This window comes from Panthera onca, chromosome A1 (assembly GCF_046562875.1).
Source record: "Panthera onca isolate mPanOnc1 chromosome A1, mPanOnc1 haplotype 2, whole genome shotgun sequence".
Lineage (NCBI taxonomy): Eukaryota > Metazoa > Chordata > Mammalia > Carnivora > Felidae > Panthera > Panthera onca.
Window position 1 is genome coordinate 34,770,608 of NC_138339.1, and position 22,867 is coordinate 34,793,474.

General features: G+C 41.9%; 2 protein-coding genes, 1 long non-coding RNA gene and 1 pseudogene across 15 annotated transcripts in view; 2 read left to right on the forward strand and 2 right to left on the reverse strand.

Moving 5' to 3' along the window:
* ZNF131 (zinc finger protein 131) overlaps positions 1-2,569 on the forward strand; it is a 30,625-nt gene extending 28,056 nt beyond the window's left edge. For 10 of the 11 annotated variants that reach the window (XM_060634544.3, XM_060634549.3, XM_060634550.3 and 7 more), the window contains one exon: positions 662-2,569. In XM_060634544.3, coding sequence (XP_060490527.3) covers positions 662-1,348 — 687 coding nt within the window. In that variant the 3' untranslated portion in view covers positions 1,349-2,569. The remainder of the gene's footprint in view (positions 1-661) is intronic. The other variant, XM_060634554.3, reaches the window with a different exon arrangement.
* A 4,813-nt stretch (positions 2,570-7,382) lies between these two features.
* On the reverse strand, positions 7,383-11,963 carry LOC132680785 (uncharacterized). The gene is made up of 3 exons (XR_009610703.3): positions 11,727-11,963; positions 10,801-10,956; positions 7,383-7,466 (listed from the first exon to the last, which is right to left on the reverse strand). It is a non-coding gene; the product is annotated as an uncharacterized LOC132680785 (long non-coding RNA).
* A 69-nt stretch (positions 11,964-12,032) lies between these two features.
* The window catches only part of NIM1K (NIM1 serine/threonine protein kinase), a 64,129-nt gene continuing 53,294 nt past the window's right edge, over positions 12,033-22,867 (forward strand). Inside the window, exons 1-2 of one of the 3 annotated variants that reach the window (XM_078445352.2) lie at positions 12,033-12,362; positions 16,683-16,791. The gene's annotated coding sequence lies outside the window, so the exon portion shown is untranslated. Of the gene's footprint in view, positions 12,363-16,682; positions 16,792-17,162; positions 17,208-22,867 lie in introns of those variants that run through there. The other 2 variants (XM_078445345.2, XM_060634558.3) reach the window with 2 other exon arrangements.
* On the reverse strand, positions 16,783-17,383 carry LOC144616097 (N-alpha-acetyltransferase 20 pseudogene; annotated as a pseudogene).

Here is a 22,867-nt window from a genome sequence, read left to right on the forward strand (position 1 = left end):
GTGAAGGGTAGCAGAGTCTAGAGTAAAAGTATAGAGCTGGCAGTTTGGAAAGAATGAGTAAAAAACATCATCCATCGTTTTGATTTTATTTATTTATTTTTTTCATCGTTTTGATTTTAGAAGGGAGATTAGAATAGGGTTTTTTGGGTTGTTGCCTTTTTTTTTTTTTTCCAACTCAACTCTAGATGACATCAATGTCAATAAAATTATGTCCTAAATAACAGGTAACCTGAAACTATTCTTCACCGTTGAGCAAACAATAGAATTAGGGAGTGGAGCAGTGGAAGGCTCACTGGCTGTGATCAGCTTTTTTTCCATGATTAGTGTATATGTATCCCAAATAATGTAATGGTTCTAAATGCTAATGATATATTGTAGGAAATTATAATATTGGTACTTTATATCCCTTGAATTTATATGACATTTAAGCAATGAAAGCAGTATTATGTTTCCTACATTGCATCTAAGTTGTTAGCTACATCAGCTAAAAGACCAAATAAACAACATAATTATGAACTCTCTTAGATCACATTATAAATGTCATATTCATAACATTTTTCAGAAAAATCTTCAAATTTTTCCTTAACAGAGAATAAATGCATTCATGCTTTCTTCGGCTTGAATATTAGTAGTGTTAAAACCATATGTTTGGTTATTTCAGGTCTGTAACAGTGTGTTTAACAGCTGGGACCAGTTCAAAGATCATTTGGTAATACACACTGGTGATAAACCCAACCATTGTACTTTATGTGACTTGTGGTTTATGCAAGGAAATGAATTAAGGAGGCATCTCAGTGATACTCACAATATTTCAGAGCGTCTAGTAACTGAAGAAGTTCTTTCAGTAGAAACACGTGTGCAAACTGAACCTGTGACATCAATGACTATTATAGAACAAGTTGGGAAAGTGCATGTGTTACCATTGCTTCAGGTTCAAGTGGATTCAGCACAAGTGACTGTGGAACAGGTCCATCCAGATCTGCTCCAGGACAGCCAAGTGCATGATTCACATATGAGCGAGCTTCCAGAGCAGGTTCAGGTGAGTTATCTAGAAGTGGGTCGGATTCAGACTGAAGAAGGTACTGAAGTACATGTGGAGGAGCTGCACGTTGAACGGGTAAATCAGATGCCAGTGGAAGTACAAACTGAACTTCTAGAAGCTGACTTGGAACAAGTGACCCCTGAAATCATGAACCAGGAGGACAGCGAGACCACCCAAGCAGATGCTGCTGAAGCTGCCAGAGAAGATCATGAAGATGCTGAGGGTTTAGAGACCAAAACAACAGTGGATTCCCAAGCTGAAAGGGCAGGGAGTGAAAACAGAACACCTATGCCTGTTTTAGAGTGAAATAACAAATGAATATATTTTTAAATTAATGTGTTGGGTTTTTGAACTGATCATGGGCAGTGTGACTGTCCTTAAGCTAACAGACAAGTGGACCAAAGTTAAAGTCTTTCCTGTTGTGAACTGTTTCTATTGAAACAAACTGATTCCAACGCCCACCCCCCCCCACACACACACTTAATGCCACACAGGAGGGATCTTTCCCATAAGTAATGGGAAGCTTTGAGAAGTATTATTTCTGGAAACTTAAATGGATTATATTCTTATTATATAGTTGGGTACGAATGTATCTATTTTCATTGTGATAAGGGTTCTCCCTCTCTCCCAGGTCACGTCCTTTCTCAGATTTTTTCCATGTTGTAAAATCAAAAGTAAAATCATTAGAATACAAACTCGTGTATTCTAATGCATGTTAGAAAATTGAATATATAGGAAACACAAGGCTGCATGAAGAAAAGTACATTGTTACTGTGCAGTTAAATTTTGGCTTCTGGCTTTCTTTAGTTTGAACAAACTTCTTGTCTATACTGATAGTCACAAATGTCATCTCTGCAACGGAAACAGTGGTGGTGGCAAAATTTGTAGAATGTAAAACAAAAAAAAAAAAACAAAAAAAACCCACACACACCCATGTGCCTTTTCAAAGCCAACTAAACTTCTATAAAACATCTCTGGTTCTTTCAAAGTTTGTGTTGTAAGGAGCGATGTAGGTGATGCTGTAGTACTTTGTTTTTGCTTATAATGGCAACTAGCAATCTTTTTCTTGGTAACTTAAGGTAGGGTGAGAAATAGCATTTAATGGCAACTGAAGGGCCATTTCCGATTGGGAAAATTCATTTATATCTGTGGTAAACTTTTTTTTTTTTTTTTTTAATGAAAAGTTGCACTAATATTTTACCACCAGATGAAAAAAAGGAGCATCATTTAAAAATTAATGTATTTAAAGTACAGAGAAAAACATGTATATAATATATCAGGCTTTGTTTTGAATGAATCTTTTTCCCCGATCCTTAATGTAAAGATCTTGTGCTATAACTTTTAAAGCCATACAAATAAGAGTGCTAAACTGTGGACTTAAAAGTAGGTGTGTAAATATTTTTAATCAGTATTACTTGGAAAATAAAATATAACAACCACATAAAATAAACCAATATGCTATTTTCTTTACCTGTTAAATATTGGGAGATATTTACATTTTTAAAGTAAAGTTTAAAATTATGTGTTCATGACTCGTTTTTCTCTTTACTAGTATAGAAGTGGTTTCGTGGTCCAAGATCTTCACTCATTTGTATTAACATGACTGATACATGAATTAAGATATGCCGTTCTCAGTATGCACCTCTAATCCCCAAAAATCAGTTCAGAAGAACGGGAGGAGGAAGAGGTTGGCATTTGTGGTTCTTCCACGGTGGGGCACAACAGCCAATGTAATTTTTTAGGAAGAGCCTACTTTTAATGCACTTTCTCCTCTTACCTAGTGTGTTCAGTTTAAAAGATCAGTTCAGCTTCTCCTTTGGTAATCCTAGTGGTTCAGTGGTATCACATTTATGACCTGTTTCAAAGGGAATGGCTTCCCACAAGTGGAGAGGTCACAGATTGAGAGAATACAGGAAGAGGAGATGGAGTTTTTATTTTAAGGTTAAAAAAGTATATGAATATTTCCAAGTCTGTTCTGTTCGGCAATTGGACACTTACACAAAGCTTACATAGGTGTTTTCTTTCTTCAAAGTCAGAAAATGATAGAATTAAATTATATTACATGGAATTTTCAGTTTGCCTTAAGATATCCAGGTTCCTGAGTTAGTTATAACTTAAAAAGAAAAAAAAAAAAATTCCTGACAGATAGTGGTTTCAGGTATGTAAGTTACTAGTTAGTATCTAGCGAATTTTGAATGCTGAAAATAGCTCATGATGTCCCCTTTAAGCCAAGATATGAAGCGAGGTTTATTTTTAAACATAATCTTAAAAAGGCTCTGACCACAACGTCGAGATCATGGACAAAGGCACAACAAAGTATTGAAAAGCACAACAAAATACTAAAAATTTAACATTTGAGCGAACCAGATTTGGCAAGGCCTTTCAAAACAGGTTTGAGGATCAGATACAGTTCCTTTTACTTTTCCCAAAAGGTATATAGGCTTTATCAGTGTATCCTGAATGCCGGTAAATTTGATTGCAGAAGGAGAGGAAAACTACCCACTGGTGGTAAACCATATGTTGATTAGGCTTTGCAGTTTGCAAAGCATTTTACATATAATAAAACAACTATGAAAACCCATGATGTGTATTTAAGAACTGAACTGAATATATTGTTTCCTCTCATTTTACTCCTAGTGGCGTTTTTAGGTCTACAGTGGCAGCTGGTCCTTAGAGTGCCAGACACTGATCAGCAAACGAATCCCACGTGCACGGCAGAATGATAGATAGGAGAGCCTCTTCTGTCTCCCCTATTCCACCGATCTAACACACAGCAGTGCTCGGATTCTCTAACACCAACTGGGTGTCCAACAAGTCACTTTTGACAACAGCCCGAGTTAGCGTAGACTCCACAAGTGATCAGTAGTAGTAGCACAAGACTGCCCTTGCTTCAGACGGTAGCCAAAAATGGGGTACCAAGGATACCTGCACTTCTGCCCTGCCGACTACAAATCAGGGGTCCCTGCCCCCTTGTCAGATTCAATACACTAGAACAACTCAGTACTGAGGAAGGCACCACACTTCTGAGTACAGTTTTATCATAAAGGATACAACCCAGGGGCTCCTGGCTGGCTCAGCTGATTTAAGAGTATGTGTGCGACTCTTGATCTCTTGAGTTGTAAGTTTGAGCCCCACGTTGGTGTAGAGATTACCTAAAATCTCTTTAAAAAGAAAAAAGGAGGTGGTGGTGGGGGGGTGGGGAATCCAGGAACAGCCAAATGGTTGCAAAGGGCAAAGGGGGTTGGGGGAGTGGAGTAGGTAGAGCTTCCAGGCCCTCCTGGTGCTCCACCCTCCCTGCACATGGATGTGTTCACCAACCTGGGAGCTCTCTTAACCCCTTAATCTTTTCTTTTTTTACTAAGGTTTCATTACCTAGATGTGATTGATTAAATCATTAGCCCTTGATTACTGAATTCCCTGTCCAGCCCTTCCATCCTGGATATCTTGGGGTGTGGCTGGTAGTCCTAGCCCTCTAATTATGTGGTTAGTTCCTCCGGCGACCACTGCCAAGATCACCTCATTAGCATAAACTCAGGGATGAGCAAAAGGGAGCTTATGATAAAAGACATCAGGAAATTCCAAGGGTTTTAAGAGCTCTGTGCCAAGAACCAGGGTCAAAGACTGGATACATATTTTTTATTATACCACATCTACAATCTGAGATTCAAAGGAACACTAAACAGAACTCTAATAATACATGTAAAACCCAGAAGTCTTTTGAATATGCACAAAAAGAGAAGGTTCTTACAGTCTTACTAGTTTAAAAATGCTACCATCCTCATACACTGTTGAAAGTAGGAATATTTTCGTGGAAATGTAAATGCTTCTGTTTCTGCTACATTCAACTTGGAATTAAAGATACCAAGATTGAAAGGGTCTTTGAAGGTATAGACTACCCACTTGATAATTGGAATAAGCCAACAGTACTGAGGCCTAAATATGGATAAAAGTCTACACCAGAATATCAAGTGCGTCTTAATGAACATCTTCAATTTAGCATGGGTTGTTTTATTTTTTATTAAAAAAATTTTTTTAATGTTTGTTTATTATTGAGAGAGAGACACAGAGCATGAGCAGGGGAGGGGTCGAGAGAGGGGGAGACACAGAATCTGAAGCAGGCTCTAGGCCCTGAGCTGTCAGCACAGAGCCCGATATGGGGCTCGAACCCACAAACTGAGATCATGACCTGGCAGAAGTCGGTTGCCTAGCCTAAAAGTTTAGCCTGATTCTGTTGGACAAAATAGCTTTGCTTTCATTAGGTTAACACTGTTGGCTGCATCAGGGGAGGGGAGAACCTAAGCTCAATGTTTAATAGATATAATGTTCTGAGCTGTGCTATGGCTCTTACAGAATTTGTCATAAGAGATCTAAATGAGAAGCAGCAGGAATTAAAACTATTAAACCCTCACCACCAACAACAATCAATAGGATCCTCTGTAGTTAACTGGAGGCCCAGAAGTGTATTGCTTTAAAATGGTAAATGCAGAGGCTGTCATTATAAATGTATTCTGACCTTATGGGGATATCTTAAAACTACTCTGTGTTGTATAAACATTGCTTCATTAATCCTGTTGACGTGGTAAATAGGAAGGCAGGCCCTGAATGCAGTATTTTCTTCTCACCTTTCCTAAAACCTAATATCACACATAATTATTCACCCACCTTGTTGGGCATTGCACCAAAATATAGGCCAGGATAGAAAAATCTTGTAACCTAAAAGCATCATTTATGAATCACTTAGTATATGCCAAACAATCATCTCAATGACTTCATGAGGTAAATATAAATGGAGGAAATTAAGAGAAGGAGGAGATGAGAAACAGCTGGTAAAGAATGGAGCCAGTATTTGAAACCAAGGAAATTGACTCCATAGGCACAGTCTTGATCACTAAAATACAGTTACCTTTGTATGAGATCTCTTTGTGGTTGACAACATGGGATTGCACAGAGCAAAAGCTAAATATCCATTTTCTTTTTGGAATCCACATCAGCCCTTGATAGGTTTTGGGGTGGAGGGAGCAGGAGATCAGAAAAGCTGGCAAGATACATGCAGCAAATTGTCTTTTTTTTTTTAATTTTTTTTTTACATTTTATTTATTTTTGATAGAGATGGAGCACAAGTGGGGGAGGGGCAGAGAGAGAGAGGGAGACACAGAATCCGAAGCAGGCTCCAGGCTTTGAGCTGTCAGCACAGAGCCCGACGCGGGGCTCGAACTCACAAACCGCGAGATCATGACCTGAGCCGAAGTGGAATGCCCAACTGACTGAGCCACCCAGGCGCCCTGCGAATTGTCTTCTGATGTCTCCTTGCTGACTCCTTGCCCTGAGACCATACTGTCTAGGTAATTGTTCTCCAACTTAGTGTGTGTCAGAATCTTGCTAAAACACACATTGATAGATCCCACACCCGGAGTTGCGGATTCAGTTGGTCTGGGTTAGGGCCCAAGAAATTGCATATCTAACAAGTTCCTGGGTACTACTAATACCCTCAGTCCTGGAACCACTATCAGTTGAACAGCAGACATAGGACACTTCAAGAAAGCACAGATGAGTAGCCAGTGGAATGGACCTTTTTGACAGTCTTTTTTTTTTTATGGTGTAGTCAGGTGCTACTCTAAAAATATCCTGTTAACTATTGTTCATGTTTATCATTCATGTAATGGACTGGACTAAGGCAGTTGTCTTAGGTTTTATAATTTCAAGCAAGAACATTGTGCTTATTTTCAATAAATCATTGCTTTTCTGTTTCTAAAGTGAAAATGCCACAAAGACAAGAAATGTTAGAGAATAATAAGAAATTAAAAGCCAGAAAGTCAGAATAATGGACTAGGAATACTTTGCTTCTTCTGGGTAACTCAAATACACTTTAGACACAAAATCTTAGCTAATATCTGTTGAGAAGTAAATGCCAATATATGAATTCACTTAAGAGAACAGCTGATCATTAGCTGTGGTTTTGCGGTCTGGTAAACTGCCTATATGAGGACAGAAACTGTCCTGTAAAATAATAGTTATCTATTAGACACAGCTAGGAAACACTTTGGAGGGAATACTATGGGTTCAGAACCCTGGCCCAATTAAAATGGGGCTTATTTAAAACTAAAGACTCAAAGGTAATGGTTCAAATTTGATTTTTATAAATTTTCATAAAAAATAATTTTGCTCAAGTATCAATGGGCCTGGGGCTCTTAAACTATTCTTCCTTGCCCAATTGTAAGTAATACCCAAGTGCCAATTATAAGAACATATTACACTAATTGCTGTATGTGGTTACACGGTCAAGAAAAGTGTAGAGTAAAATTGCTACAACCGTGAGAATCTCAGCGACTCAAATTTCATGGTGAAAATTACATTTTAATGAAAATTTCTCAAGATCACAGTTTTTTTTTTTCTTTCTTTTTCTTCTCTATTTGTTGTATTTTACCTATGGAAGAAAGTTCAATATTGAACATTAGACTAAATGACGAGGCAGGAAGATCTCAAGTGAATTAAATAAAGTACCAAGAATATCGATAGAATTTAAGCTGACTGGCAGAGGCAGGGGCAGTGGCCCCTCATTCAGCCACTGAAATTTGTGACCTCTTTCTTTTTTCATTTTGTTATTAATATTAAATTACACCTATACAAGTAAAAGATTCACATATTTTAGGAAATAAGAAAGCAAAAAAATCTACTCTAGGACCCATTAACCAGAAATAACTGTTGTTACCATTACATGAATATATGAATATCTATCTCTACACACACACACACACACACACACACACACACACACACACACACACACGTGAGAGCAAGAGAGAGAGAAAGAAGGAAAAGGAGAAGAAGAAAAAGAAGAAGGAAAAGGAAGAGGAGAGAGGGAGATGCAGAGAGGACTTTTTAAAGCAGGATTACCATGCTAGTTTTAATTCTTTCAGTTTAATTTTGCTTAATTTAACAAATAAGCAGAATAAAATGGTAAAGCTCAGAAAAATCTTTATTGCAAGAAATATTAGTTCCTTTTTTTTAAATTTTTTTTTAATGTTTATTTATTTTTGAGACAGAGAGAGACAGAGCATGAGCGGGGGAGGGGCAGAGAGAGAGGGAGACACAGAATGCAAAGCAGTCTCCAGGCTCTGAGCTGTCAGCACAGAGCCTGACATGGGGCTTGAACTCACGGAGTGTGAGATCATGACCTGAGCTGAAGTCGGCCGCTTAACTGACTGAGCCACCCAGGCGCCCCAAGAAATATTAGTTCTTAAAAGATTTTTATAAAGTTAAGGACAAAGGATTTCAATAAATACTGATTGTGATTCATTTTTAAACTGTCAATTGACCCCCTGCTGTGAAATGATGAAATTGGCATTCTCATGCTTCCACCTTGTGATCTTATTGTATTTGCACTGACAAGGCTTATAAAATCAGTGTGCAGGTTCAACAGCTAATCAATTACAACCAAGAGAGAATTTGTGAAATATCAGATCTGAAGAAATTACCAGAGTGTAAAAGAAGTTAAACAGAAGGTAAAAATCTGGAAAACATGAAAAAGGACATGAGATAGAATGAGCTCTGACATACATAATGTCCAACTCGAAATCCTAAAAGAAAGGTAAAACATGGGAGAGGAGTCATATTCAAAGAGATTGGGAATTTTGGAAAGACATGAATTATCAGATTTAGGTAGCACACAGATCCTAAACAGGATAAAGACATTTTTTTTTTTCTGGAACCACATATGCCTTTTGAGTTGCAGACCCAGTTCTACAGCGCTATGCAGTCTTAGAAAAGTTTTGTTTTATCTCCTCTCCCAAGATTTGTCAAATATCCCTATCAGAGGAAAGGAGGAAGGAGAGTAGGAATAGTCCAACCCCAGGAATAGCCCAGGTTCACATTCAGCAGGGATGCAGTGTACTAGGTAACAATATCCAGAAAATGAGTAGAATGTCCCCATATGCCCTAGAATAGTACCAAATGTGGAACGATCCCTCAGAACTTGAAATAGCAAAAGTAGCTACCACTTATTAAGCACTTATTAGAAGAAGTGCTGACCTGCTTGGGGCCCCAACTACTTAGAGACTGTGATGAAAGGAGCATACTTTAAACACTTTCAGTGGGGGATACTCCCACCAACCACTCCAAGCCCATGGACTCCAGGTTAAGACAACCTAGTTAAACTGTTCGCCAGTAACTTTATCTCATTAATTCTCACAATTCCCAGAGGACAGATGAAAAAACTGAGGTTAGAAGATGCTTGCAACTAAAGAGTTCATACAGCTAATAAGTGGCAGAGCTGGGAGTCAAGGTGTAACTTTATGACTCAAAGGTCTAAACTTTTAGCCACTGCCAGGAGGCTCTCAAAGCATAGAACAAGTACCTCCTGGGTTAGAATCATCCAGGACTACTTTCTTTTTTTTTTTTTTTTTTTAATTTTTTTTTATTTTTTAATATATGAAATTTACTGTCAAATTGGTTTCCATACAACACCCAGTGCTCTCCAGGACTACTTTCTGCCAACACAATGGAGCAGGGTTTAGAAAACCGACACTAAATGGACTTTATAGGTTTTTTCTTTTGGAAAGTAATATTTTTCTGACATTAAAATATTTTTTTCTGACATATACGTCCATTGTAGAAAAAAAATGCTGAAAATATTAAGGTTATTTAAACCACCTGTAATTCCACCAGTTCACAAAAAACATTACCAATATCTAGTGTATTTCCTTCTACTCAAACATATCACAAATTTGTATCATTCTGCTTTGTAACTTTTGCTTTCACTTAATATGTTGAAAATATTTCCCCATACTCTTCAAAACAACAATTTTTAACTTCTATATGCTGTTACATTGTAATCAACCTACTGAATGGCCCTTTCTAGGAGAAAACAACACTTCTTTCAAGTGGAGGGAACTGAATGAACAGTCAGTCCTATATGACTGGGGTCCCAGGACTTTCAAGGGAAAGGAAAGCGTGAAGGAATGGTTCTGATTTGAAAGGGAGTAGACCCCAGCAGAATAGCTGCAGGAGAAATAGGGGTGCAGGAGGCTTCTGGAATGGAATCTGGCCAATGGACTTTAGAAGTCATCTCTGATGCTGAAGTTTTCCTTTTCTGTGATAGCCTCAGGTCTTCAGTAACCTTCCAAGCCACTAGAATCTAGTATTTATGATACTCCATGGGGGCATGATGCAAGGGTCTATGAGAGAGTCCATGTTCGGTTGTGAGTTTGAAGTTCTTGGCTTCCAGGCAGTTTCCTTATGAACTCCTATCCTGTGTATTGTCATGTTATAGGATTCAAGGAGTATTTTATATGACATTTTTAAACATGTAAACTGTTACCCTGCTTTAGGAGGAAAACAAGGGGCGCCTGGCTGGCTCATTCAGTGGAGCATGTGACTTTTGATCTCCGAGTTCTGGGTTCCAGACCACAGATTACTTAAAAATAAAATCTTTCAAAAAAGAAAGAAAGAAAACAAACTGATGGCATGTGCTATCTTAGAGACTGCTCTTTGATAAGTTTATTTTTGAGAGAGAACGAGAGTGTGAGTGCATATGAGTTGGTGAGGGGCAGAGAGAGAGGAAGAGTGAGAATCGCAAGCAGGCTCCACACTCAGCACGGAGCCCAATGCCGGGCTGGAACTCACAAATGGGGAGATCATGACCTGAGCCAAAATCAGGAGTTGGATGCTTAACCAACTAAGCCATCCAACTAAAGGCTGCTCTTAAAAGAAAAAAAATGCCTCTTATCTTTTAAGGAAAGGGCCTCCCTTTAAAGACAAACCTTTCTCACAGAGAACTTTTATCCTGTAAAGTAGATAACCACTCTCATCAAACAAGGAAGCAAACATTCCAGGTTGTTTTGGTTTCTCGCCAATCTCAGTGGCCAGTCCCTGGAGCTGTCCAAGGTTTTATTTCTTCCTCTTCCTGTTCCTGGTCCCTTCAATCACACAAAGAGGCATCAGAGTGAGGAAGAAAAGCACTGACTCTGGAGTCAGACTGCCTAGGTTTGAATTCCAGCACCAGCATTGGACAGCTGAGCAGTCAAATAACCTTTCTGAGCTGTTTCCTTACCTGTCCAAAGAGATGGTAATAATACCTAAAATAAGGTTATCGTGAGGATTTAATCAGTTACTCTTTTGAAAATATTTATAATAAGGCCTGGCAAATAGCAAAACAAGGAATCTTTGGGTTCTCTAATTTCTACCATAAATAGATTTAAAACTCATTCATCTACACTTTTGCTTTCGTAAATATTGCCCTGGCAATCAGGAAGACAGCATCTGGGAGCATGAGGAGGTGGAAAGAGTGCTTGCTGAGCTGTGACTTAGGGTGCTGGTCTTGGCTTTGCCATTAACCAAGCTGTGTGATCCTTGTTAACTGACCTCTCTGATCTCACTTTCCTCCTCTGTAAAATGAAGGACTTGAACTTCAGTGGATAACCTCTAGTTATCCTACGGGTTTTGCTAGTCTGTGAATCGCATTCTCCGCTCAACACTCAATTCAGTGACTTGGCTTCCTTGTTTGTAAACTGTAAAAATATTTGGCACCTACCATTAGCCGGAGGGTTATAGCTGGGGAGTAGGCAAGAGATTAGGGATTCACAGTCTAAATGACACCATAGGAACTGGATATATTGTATGGGAGGGATCCGGGCAGAGGGTGGCATTAGCACTTCTTTCTGCAGAGCCTAAACCCTGCCAGACTCACCCGAAGGAGCTGTCACGGTGGGTCTGCTGGAAACCCCGTTCTGTTGGTAAGCTTGCTGGGTCCCGGTCTACCAAGGACACGGGAAACCTTTGATCAAGAGGCTCGAGAGGCTCAGTACGAGGCGTGAGCGGACGAGAGCTGTGTCAACCCTCTTTTGGCTGTGTCGCCGGTTCTCATCCATCCCGTAGGAGGGACTCTCTCTGTGAGAGGGCCAACCCCCCTCCCCCTCCTCCAGTGTCTGCGATGGGTGTCCCCGCGCCGCGCACCCCCCCCTCCCTCCAGCCCCTCCTTCCTGGCTGCCATAGAAACCTGCCTACGAGGTCCGGGCCCGAGTCCCGGAGCCTGACCGGCCCCTGGCCCCCTCCCCCGGGCCAGCCCCCCGCTCCCTATTGGTCCTCCGGGGAAACGCTGCGGGGCGCCTCTGTCCCCGCTGCAGAGCCCGGGCCGGGGCCAGCGGGCGGGGTTTGCCGGGGCCGCTGTCGGTCAGGTCCGCGGTCCCTGACAGCTCAGGGAGCTTCCCGCGCGGCCACGGCGCCCGCCACCCACGCATCTCCCGCGCCGCGCTCGCTTCAGCTCCAACCGCCCCCAGCTCCTGGCCCCGCGCCGCCGAGTCCGTGAGCCGGGCTCGCCACGAAGGTAAGCGAGGGCCGCGGGGCTCGCAGCCAGCACCTCCACCCCTCCCGCCCCTCCTCCCCCAGGCTGCTGACCTGGTGGCGGGGGGAGGGGGGGTGGCTGCGAGCAGCGCCCGTCCCCGGCAAGCCGAGGGGGAAAGGGGGGCACGGCTCCCGGAGGGGCGAGGGCGCGAGCTGGGCGCGGGAGAAGGGCAGGCGCTCCCGGGGGCGAGCGCGAGCAGAGGGCGTTGTAGCCGGAGGCGCAGGCTAGCTGGTGCCCGTGCAGTGTGCGGCGCCCCTGGGTCAGCGCGCGCGTGTGTCCCCGCGTCCCGGCACCGTGCGGGCCCCCGCGTCGGAGTGCGCGCCCGCACGGGAGCCCGGGAGGGCGGCTTCGCGCCCGGCCCGGCGCGCACCTTCCGCGGGGACCCGAGCCCCAGGACGTGAGCCCAGGTGGGGACCTGCGTGACCCGGACTGGCAGAGAGGGCGCTGACAGCGAACGGCTGTGGCCCACCACACCCCACACCACGACGCTCCCTAAAGAATCGTGCTCTTTTAAAGACTGTACGAGTAAGGAGGAACCTCGTCTCTTCCCGGATGCCCCTTCGGGAGTATTAGGAGCTCCAGGATGACCAGGAAAGAATGGCAACGGGGTCTGTAAAATGGCATTTCTGATCAGCTTTTGTGTTCCCGACACAACACCTGGGCAGATGGAGAGGTCAAAGTAACAGATAAAGGTGCTCTTGGGGCAGCAAAGATTCAGCCTTCCGCATTTTTTTCCTTCCCTTCCTTCCCTCCCTCTTCTTTCCTCCCTCCTTGCCTCTCCTGCCCCTACCCCCTACCCCCGTTTCACCCCCCCACCCGCGTTTTCGTCCTCCAGAGTTTAGTAGACAAGAGGGCTCTCTGTTAGACCCACCCTCCCCCACCCCACTTCTCATCCCGTTTCAAAATGGGAGCAAATGAACCACATTCTAAGCTCTTACCCGAGCAATTCAGACAAGTTTGGAAATTAAACAAATCGCGTTTGCACTCGAGTCCGCCGGAATCCAAAAGGGAAACAAACAAAACCAGACCGAAAAATCTATTCCAAGTTAAGTCAAGATTTCAACGCGGGATCTAAAAGGAGTATTTGTGTATGGCAATACGTTGTGTGTGTGTTTTAATGTTTGAAAAATATGTATCACTCAAGCTTGCATCATCAGTATTCAATGTGATTCACAGAAGAGCTTCAAAAGATGGTTTCTGTTAGTGTTGCAAAAAGCACTTCTAATTTTGGTTGCCATGGTAACCGAAGAAGTTGCCCCGCGCCGTTGATGCGCAGCCTGGCTGGAACCAGGAACTGTTCGTGAGATCTCCTCACGTCCCCTCATGTCACCATGGTAATAATAAATGAGCTTATAAGATACTTGTTTCTTTTCCTTAAAATACTAAAGCCCAAGCATGTTGTTTTCAAATTTTATCTTTCCAGAGTTTGCAATTTGTGACACAGACCTTCCTTCTTAGACAACTGAGTGTAAACACTGCCCTCCAGCCAATCAGCCCTGCTGGCCCAGCTCTCTTCCCACAGCTCGCCGCAATAAGGGGGGGAAGCATGAAGGAGAAGAGTGTTTGGTGTTAAAGGAATCCCGGCCTTGCACCACATCCCCCTCCCCATTTAGCGTTTTATAATTTGGAGTCCTAATCAGCTCTCTAATTAGGAGATGGGGAATGTGGGTGGGGGTCCCAGAAAGAGGTGAATGGAGGAAAAGCTAAGTCCTGCTCTCCATGGACTCCTGTTTTGTGTGCTGTTGAATTTGCCTCATGGGTTTATTTTTGGCTTGACCACTGTTAAGTGGTTAGCCTGGAAAAAACCTTTAGAGAGGCCTTCTTCTGTGTTAGGAAAAAATGTGGATTGGATATTTAGTTTGAGGTGTGCGTTTTTTTCTAGTAACTACACTGCATTTAAAATAGAGGCAGGTTTGTATGAAATCTAAATTTCCCAGTAATAACTACATGTAGGCCATAGAGCCCTCTATGCTCTTGATTTAGCCTGAGGTTTTCAATTAAGATGGATTAATTTGGGGGAAGCAGTAGCATCATTCAGATACTTTCAGTAGCAAATGTTGGTGTCTTCAAAGAACTATAATCCTTTATACAGTACATCCACAATTCCTTAGCAGTGAATCCTATAAAATCAATTTTGTAGATTGATGGCACATGATTGGGAAATTTGGAAGCCCCTAGACTTACAGTTTTAAAAGAAGAAAAAAAAATACTTTGTCTTAGTAGGTTAATGTTTATAGCCAAATATGTAGTTTCATTTTGAAGAATTTAAAAATTAAAATATAACGTGAAATCCACCTTCATTTTTTGAGTCTCATTATGGTATTTCTCTAAGGACTAAAAAAACCTAGGGGCGCCTGGGTGGCGCAGTCGGTTAAGCGTCCGACTTCAGCCAGGTCACGATCTCGCGGTCCGTGAGTTCGAGCCCCGCGTCAGGCTCTGGGCTGATGGCTCGGAGCCTGGAGCCTGTTTCCGATTCTGTCTCTCCCTCTCTCTCTGCCCCTCCCCGGTTCATGCTCTGTCTCTCTCTGTCCCAAAAATAAATAAAAAAAAGTTGAAAAAAAAAATAAATAAAAAAACCTCAATTCATTGGCTGATTTTCTTTTGGTTGCTGAAAGGACCAGCTGTTTACAAAACTAGTCTCATTCTATAGTTGCCATCTCCTATCATCATTCTTTAAAAAGTTTTTGTGGAGAAAATAATTGTTTTTTACTTGCTTAATTTTTAAGAACCTCTGGCTCTTTCTTATCAAATATTCTAATGGCTCTGTAAAACACCTCTCCTTGGTATTTTCTATACAATGAAATGCATCAGACAGTCCTTAGATCCTTCTAGGCCCCCCAACCCCCATCCAGCCCTTCAAAATGGAGCCCCAGTCTGAACCAGTTCTTTCCTAGCCCTGACATACACCAGCATTCTGAGATTCCCCTTCACTTCCTTTTTGTCCCCATTCTCTGTTCTCTGGTTTTCCTCTTTGTTAGTTTACTGCTTCATTTTCTGAAGCACCCACTTTGGTAGCTTCTTAAGAAAGAGTTATGGGAAATAAAATTTTGAGACCTTGCATGTCTGAAAATGTCCTTATTTTACTCTTGCACTTAATTGATGGTTTGCTTGGGTGTAGGATTGACTGGAAATCAATTCCTGCCAATTTTGGAAGGTATCAGTTAATTGTTTTCAGCTTTCAATGTTGCTGAAAGTTCAATGCCATTCTGATTCTTGATTCTTGTCATGGTATCTATTTTTTTTCTGTCTGAAACCTTGTAGGATTCTCTCATTGTTTTGTGAAGTTTCACTGAATATGAACTTGCTTTCTACAGATTATGTTCATCTACCTACTGGTCCTGAGGAACTTGTATCCTGCTCTTCTGGGGAATTAATGATATAGACATACTTGGAAAATCATTCCATTTTATCGGTTACTTTTCATTGTCACATATTGATTATTCTTTACTGCATCAACTCAAGATATTTAGTTTTGAATACTTGGTTGCTGCTCTTTGGAATCATGCATGCTGCCAGACCATCCTGCATTCCATTTCTGTTTTCTTACCACTTTTTGTCTTTTAACAATGATCAGTGCTCTCATTCGTATAGGGTCATACCCTTAGCTCTACAAATAGTTTTTATATTCTTTGTATATTTGCTTTATGGGATATGTTGGTTTTACAAGTAAATTAGAGCACAACAACAGTACATTTGCTGTGGACTAATCAATGATGTGATGGCCAAGTCTAAAATAATGAGGCATCCTCCATGCCAACCATTGGTGACCTGCAAGGTAAATATTTCTCTAGAATGTAGACTTGTTCACCCTCTTGTTTTGCATGTGAGGCAACAAATCCAGAGATATTAAGTGTGCGGTCATTTTTCCGGAGTCCCTTTTATTTATTTATTTATTTATTTATTTATTTATTTATTTTAGGGTCAACAATGCATTTTATTATACATCTTAGATTTGTACATTTCACATATGCTTTCAAAGCTTCAATTAACAGACAATATAAAACAAATATATATGTGTGTGTGTGTGTGTGTGTGTGTGTGTGTGTGTGTGTAGCAGTGGTTCTCAGGCACAGAATGTAGGAGGAGACTGGAGCATGTTTTTCCCCTTAACACAGAGTGAATATTCTGAACCCAAATAGTGAAATGTTTCCATCTGACCTAGCTGCCTTTTTGATTGAATTTTATTACACTGAACTGCTTTAGTAGGCACGATGTTGCCAACAGGAAACAATGAGACTCAAATTTGTAACCTGTATTTTCTTGAAGTCTGTAAGACCTAAATGATTACTTTTCTCCTGATAGAGCTCCGGGATCATCCAGTGAAAATAATATTGCCCCTAACATATCTGGAACATCAGCCTCAGAACCACTGCCCATGGTTATTCAACGTCTTCAGGCCTCACAGGATGAGGTAATGGTATGATGGATTTCTTCTCAGTGTTTCTGGAAGGTGCTCTCCTCATATCATAAGCGTCCTCATCACGTTCCCTGTTGCTGGGCAAATAGTACTCTATGACTGTCCCTTACATGCTGTAGCCCGACTGCTTGTACATGTTGACTGCAACTTGGTTAGATACTCTTACAAAGAGATCAACAAAAAATCCACCCTTTCTTTCTGAAGTCTCCTCTAATAACTCCATAAGTTCAGCAGCCAAACCAAGGCGTCGAAATTCTGGGGGGGGTGGGGGGGGACAGAGAGAGCCGTGACATGCCCGTGCCATTCTTCCCTAGCTTCGGAGCCTTCTGCTTTACCCGCGATCTAACCCGTTAACTCTCCACCAGGTGTCTCTGCAATGATGAAATACCCTGGCCAGTGGGCGAGGTGCTGTAAGTAAAAAGGAATCCGTTACATTTCTGTAGGTGGATCCAAGTTAATGTTGTCGAAGCGGAACAGGTCGTTGCACGTGAAGGCCCAGAGTGTGGTCATCGGCCGCCTCCTAGGCCAGCTCGTTGGGATCCCCACCTGCCCTGCCTGAAGTCGTTCTGCCCTGACTCCCTTTTAAACACTCATTCTTTTACCCAGCCTCCTCTCTCTCCTCGGTTACTTTGTCATATATTCTTTTTTCATTTTTAAAGTTTACCTATTTATCTTGAGAGAGAGAAAGAGGTAGAGGGAGGGAGGGGCAGAGAGAGAAGGAGAGAGAGAGAACCCCAAGCAGGCTGTGCACCGTGAGCACGGAGCCCTTATGTGGGGCTCAAACCCACCAACCATGAGATCATGACCTGAACCAAAATCAAGAGTCAGAGGCTTAGCTCATTGAGCAAACCAGGCTCTCCTCTGTTCCTTTCTTTAAACCTTTTTTCTTTATTATAAAGAAATATTCTACTTCTTTGTTATAAACTATGTATTATAAAACAATATATATTCCACAGGTAGCAAGAAGTAGTGGTTAAGTCTTATTTAGTTTTAAAAATAAATTTTATAGTTAACGTACAGTGTAATATTAGTTTCAGGGGTACAGTATAGTGATTCAGTAATTCTGTGTGTTACCTAGTGCTCACCACAAGTGCTCTCTCTAATCCCCATCACCTATTTCACCCATCCCCCTGCCCACCTCCCCTCTGGTAACCATCAGTTTGTTCTCTATGCCAAGGCTGCTTCCTGGTTTCTCTCTCTCTCTTTTCTTTGCTCATTTGTTTCCTAAATTCTACATATGAGTGAAATCATATGGTATTTGTCTTTCTCTGACTTACTTCACTTAGCAGTATATTATCTAGCTCTATCCATGTCATTGCAAATGACAAGATTTCGTTCTTTTTATGGTTGAATAATATTCCATTGTATATACATATGCCATTTCTTTATCCATTCATCTATTGATGGACATTTGAGCTACTTCCATAATTCGGCTATTGTAAATAATGCTGCTACAAACATACAGGAGCATGTATCCCTTTGAATTAATGTTTTTGTATTTTTGGCATAAACACCCAGTAGGGTGATTTGTGGACTGTAGAGTAGTTCTATTTTTAACTGCTTGAAGAACCTTCATACTGTTTTCCACAGTGGTTGTACTGGTTTGCATTCCCACCAACAGTACACGAGGGTTCGTTTTTCTCCACATCCTCACCCACACGTGTTGTTTCTTGTGTTTTACTTTAGCCATTCTGACAGGTGTGAGGTGATATCTCATTGTAGTTTTGATTTGCATTTCCCTGATGATGAGTGATGCTGAGCATCTTTTCATGTGTTTGTTGGCTATCTGGATGTCTTCTTTGGAGAAATGCCTATTCATGTCTTCTGTCCATTTTTTAATCAGATTATTTGTGTTTTTTTGAGTTGTATAAGTTCTTTATATATTTTGGATATTAACCCCTTATTGAATGTGTCATATGCAAGTATCTTTTCCCATTCAGTGGGTTACCTTTTAGTTTTGTTGATTGTTTCCTTCACTGTGCAGACGCTCTTTATTTTGATGTAGTCCTAAGGGGTTAAGTCTTAATTCTGGAAATAGCTTTGCTGCGTTTGAATCCTGGCTCTGTGACTTACTTACTTACTATAAATGTGACCTTGGGCACATAGTTTGATCTCTTTGTGCCTCTCTTTTTTTTGGGGGGGGGGGCATAATAACAGCAGGTACCTTCTAGGATTGTTGTAAGACTTAAATGAATTGGCTCATGTAAAGCTCTTAGAATGGTGCCCGGCACAAAATAAATGTCATTGTCGCTAGTATTATTGTCAAAAATACAGAAATAAATGTTAAAATGAAAGAAATAATTATGTATAAATCTCTCTCTAATCCTGTGTATAATCCCAGCTAGAGAGATTATCATGGTTAACATTTCAGAGGGTTTTTTTTTTTGGTAGTTAAAAACAAAGAAAAAAAATTGAGATACCATACATACAATTTTATTTGTTGCTCTTTCCATTTATCTTTATGTTTTGAGCTTTTTTCCTTGTTGTTGGATAGTCAGTATTCTCTGTATGACATATTTGTTTTCTTTTCTGTATTGATCCTAACACAGAGCCTTACAAATTAGGCCCTCAATAAGTACTAATTGTCTGTGAAGCCAGCCCTTTCTTCTGGACCCTTTGGGCTTGGGGCAGGTGTAAAGGGAGTTCCTCCCATCATGAATTTGAGAAGTCCCCCTGCAACTAAGACAGGTCTTATCTTTTCCTACGCAATAAAAGCATTCTGGAGATGGCACCTGAAAAGTGTGGATTCAGCAGAATGAGGGAATACTCGTGTGAAAATATGATGGAGGAGTGGGGGGTGGCATGGACAAGAACCTGAATGGAAGTAGCGAGGCATGACTCAGCAGGGCCACCAAGCTGGGAGGTGTGGATCTTGGCACATGCACAGCAAAGGCCAAGAGAAATGGCCTGATGTTTTGGTTTTCCCTCACAGCCTCAGTGATTAGTTGAGGCTAGGAAGCCAGTGAGAAAGCTTCTGTGTATAGACACTTTCAGAAGTCTGGCCTGCTTTGATCTCCCCCATCTCCTCCTGAGAGATCTGACCCAATTTGGCTCTTCCACAGTACATGACAGTCGCCTGCCTGCTTTCCTCACACAGGACACGTGTGGCCAGAAACAGTCACTTAGCAACTCTTTCACGGTTTTGGAATTAAGCCTTGAGCAGCCCCAGTGAGGATTCGTGTCTCCTCAGAGCACTGCATGTAGCATGGAGGCAAATTTGTGTTGGCGTTTTTGTGTTCTGTCATGTTGCACATGCCAGAGAGTTACTATATCCCAGGAAGCAAAGATGTTATTCAGAAGAGTGTGGACTAGGTGGCTGGCTGTGGCCGGAGACATTTAACAGTTTATTTAGAGGAGTACTTCTGTCTTGCTTAAACTCAGGCTTCCTTAAGAATCACCCTTTCTGGGGGCACCTGGGTGGCTCAGTCAGTTAAGTGTCGACTTCAGCTCAGGTCATGATCTCGCGGTTCGTGGGTTCGAGCCCCGCGTCGGGCTCTGTGCTGACAGCTCAGAGCCTGGAGCCTGCTTCAGATTCTGGGTGTGTGTTTTCTCTCTCTCTGCCCTCCTCCACTTGCACTCTGTCTCTCTCGCTCTCTCTCTAAAAAATAAATAAACATTAAAAAAATTAAAAAAAAAAAAAAAAGAATCACTCTGTGTAGCACATGACACCCACGTGAGAACCATTCTGTGTGGTCTGGTGGCTGCTGTCTGCCAAGGAAAGTCAAAAAGATTTACCAAAGCTCTAAAACAATTGCATTGGTTAATATCTATAGAAAACAGGGCATGACACTTTCAAAGGTTACTATATAGCAATGCTAAGTAAGGATGCTCTTGGCTTAAACCTGTTTGTCACACTGCTAGAATATTCAGTGAGTTGCAGATCAGTGACTTAAAATTCTTCTGTTCAAGATTTTGTGCAAAATGCTAGATTATTTTGTGAACGTTGCCCACAGAGACAACGATTCAAATACAGACTATTAGTTCCATTCTTGGTTAACAAAATACACTCTGATCATATTTATTGAATCATGAGGATTTCTTTTAAAGCCTTTTAAACTTGGGGTGCCTAGATGGCTCAGTCGGTTAAGCATCTGACTCATGATTTCGGCTCAGGTCATGATCTCACGGTTTGTGAAACTGAGCTCTGCATCAGGCTCTGTGCTACAGTGTGGAGTCTGCTTGGGGTTCTCTCCCCCCTTCACCCCCCAGCTCATGCACTCACACGGACTCTCTCTCAAAATAAATAAATATTTAAAAATAATAAAGCCTTTTAAACTTTTCTGAGCTTTTAGTTTAGACAAATACTCCTCGGACATAATCAACACCACCAGTTCGTGAGCTGGTGTAGAAAGCGAAGAGGTACAGATTTGCTCACCCTTTATATAAATGCCTCAAATTCAACAAGACATTTTAATTTTTTTTAACGTTTATTCAATTTTGAGAGAGACAGAGCACAAGCGGGGGAGGGGCAGAGAGCAAGGGAGACACAGAATCTGAAACAGGCTCCAGGCTCTGAGCTGTCTGCACACAGCCCGATGTTAGGCTCGAACCCACAAACCACGAGATCATGACCTGAGCCGAAGTCCGTTGGTTAACCAACTGAGCCACCCAGGCGCCCCAACAATACATTTTTAGATGCCGCGTTTCCCTGTTTTCCTCACCTACGTTTCCTTACCTTAGTACTTGCTTGCCTTCAGGCCTCATCTGCTTCAGGAAGTTTTCCCTACACATTCACGACACGCTAGCTGTTCTCTGAGCACCCACTCTCCTGTGCGCATCTCTAGCCAACTGCTTTGTCCATTATATTTAACTGGTCTGTTTATGTATCTACTTTGTTCCGCCAGCGGATGACTTATTCTCATCCACATGGCTCTTGGCGAGCACCTCAGACGGTTGGCATAAAGTAGGCAGGCACTTAAAAATAATGTTTGCTCAACTGGACATTTCATTGATGTTGACAGAATCTTCCATAATAGAGTGTGAAGGTAGTGACCTCACATTGCTTAGGGTGGCAAGAAGGTCAGGGAGAATCATCTCGCTTTCATCCTTCTTTCTAGCAACATCTTTTCGGGGGATTGCCTGCGACACTCACGGCTCCTGCTCGTGAGACCAGGTAACACAGCAGCATCTGTTGTGTGTGAGGCACAGGCTCTGAGGTCAGAGAGTCCTGAGCTGGAAATCCAACTGATATTTCTTGTCTGTACAACTTTGGACAAGTTATCAAGTCCTTCTTGCGTTCAGTTTCTTCATCGTAAAAATGAGGGTAAATTGCAGGCAACTTTCAGGGCGGTTGTAAGGATTAAAGAAAATCTGTATCAACTAATTAGAACCAAATAATAGTAGCTATTCTAAGTTAAGGATGCTTTTGGCTGCAAGGAATAAAAAGAGGCTTATTAGCTTGGCTAAAAGAGGTTTATTTTCACGTAGAAAAAGAGATCTAGATAGGTGTCTTGGTCTGCTCAGGCTGCCATAACAAAATACCATAAAATGGGAGCCTTAAACAACAGAAACTGATTTTCTCACAGTTCTGGAGGTGGGATGTCCGATACCAGGGTGCCAGCACGCTCGGGTTCTGATGAGCACTGTCTCTGGCTTTCAGATGGCCACGTTCTTGCTGTGTCCTCACATGGCAGAGAGAGGGAACTCTCTGATCTCCTAAGGACACGAATCCCATCATGGGGGCCCTACCCTTGTGGCCTTATCTAAACCTAAATCCTGTCTCCAAATACCAACACACCGGGGCTTAGGGCATCAACGTGTGAATTCTGGGGAAGACACAATTCATATATAACGAGAAGCCATTGATAGCTTTGTTTTAGTTGCCATCAGAGACCTAGTTTATTGCTATCTTTCTGCTCTGCCATTCTTCCGAAGTCTTGCTCTCATGGTTATCATTTCAGTGTGCTTAGCTGGCCACGAAACCTCCAGACAAGGTCCACACAGGAAGAAAGGGAAAGGAGCTGGGCCACTTACAACTATGCCATTTTATCGGGAAGCATAAGATATCGAAAATCCCTTACTAAGGTCCCATTTGCCAGAACTGTGTCTCCGGGCCAGCCCTAGCTGTTGG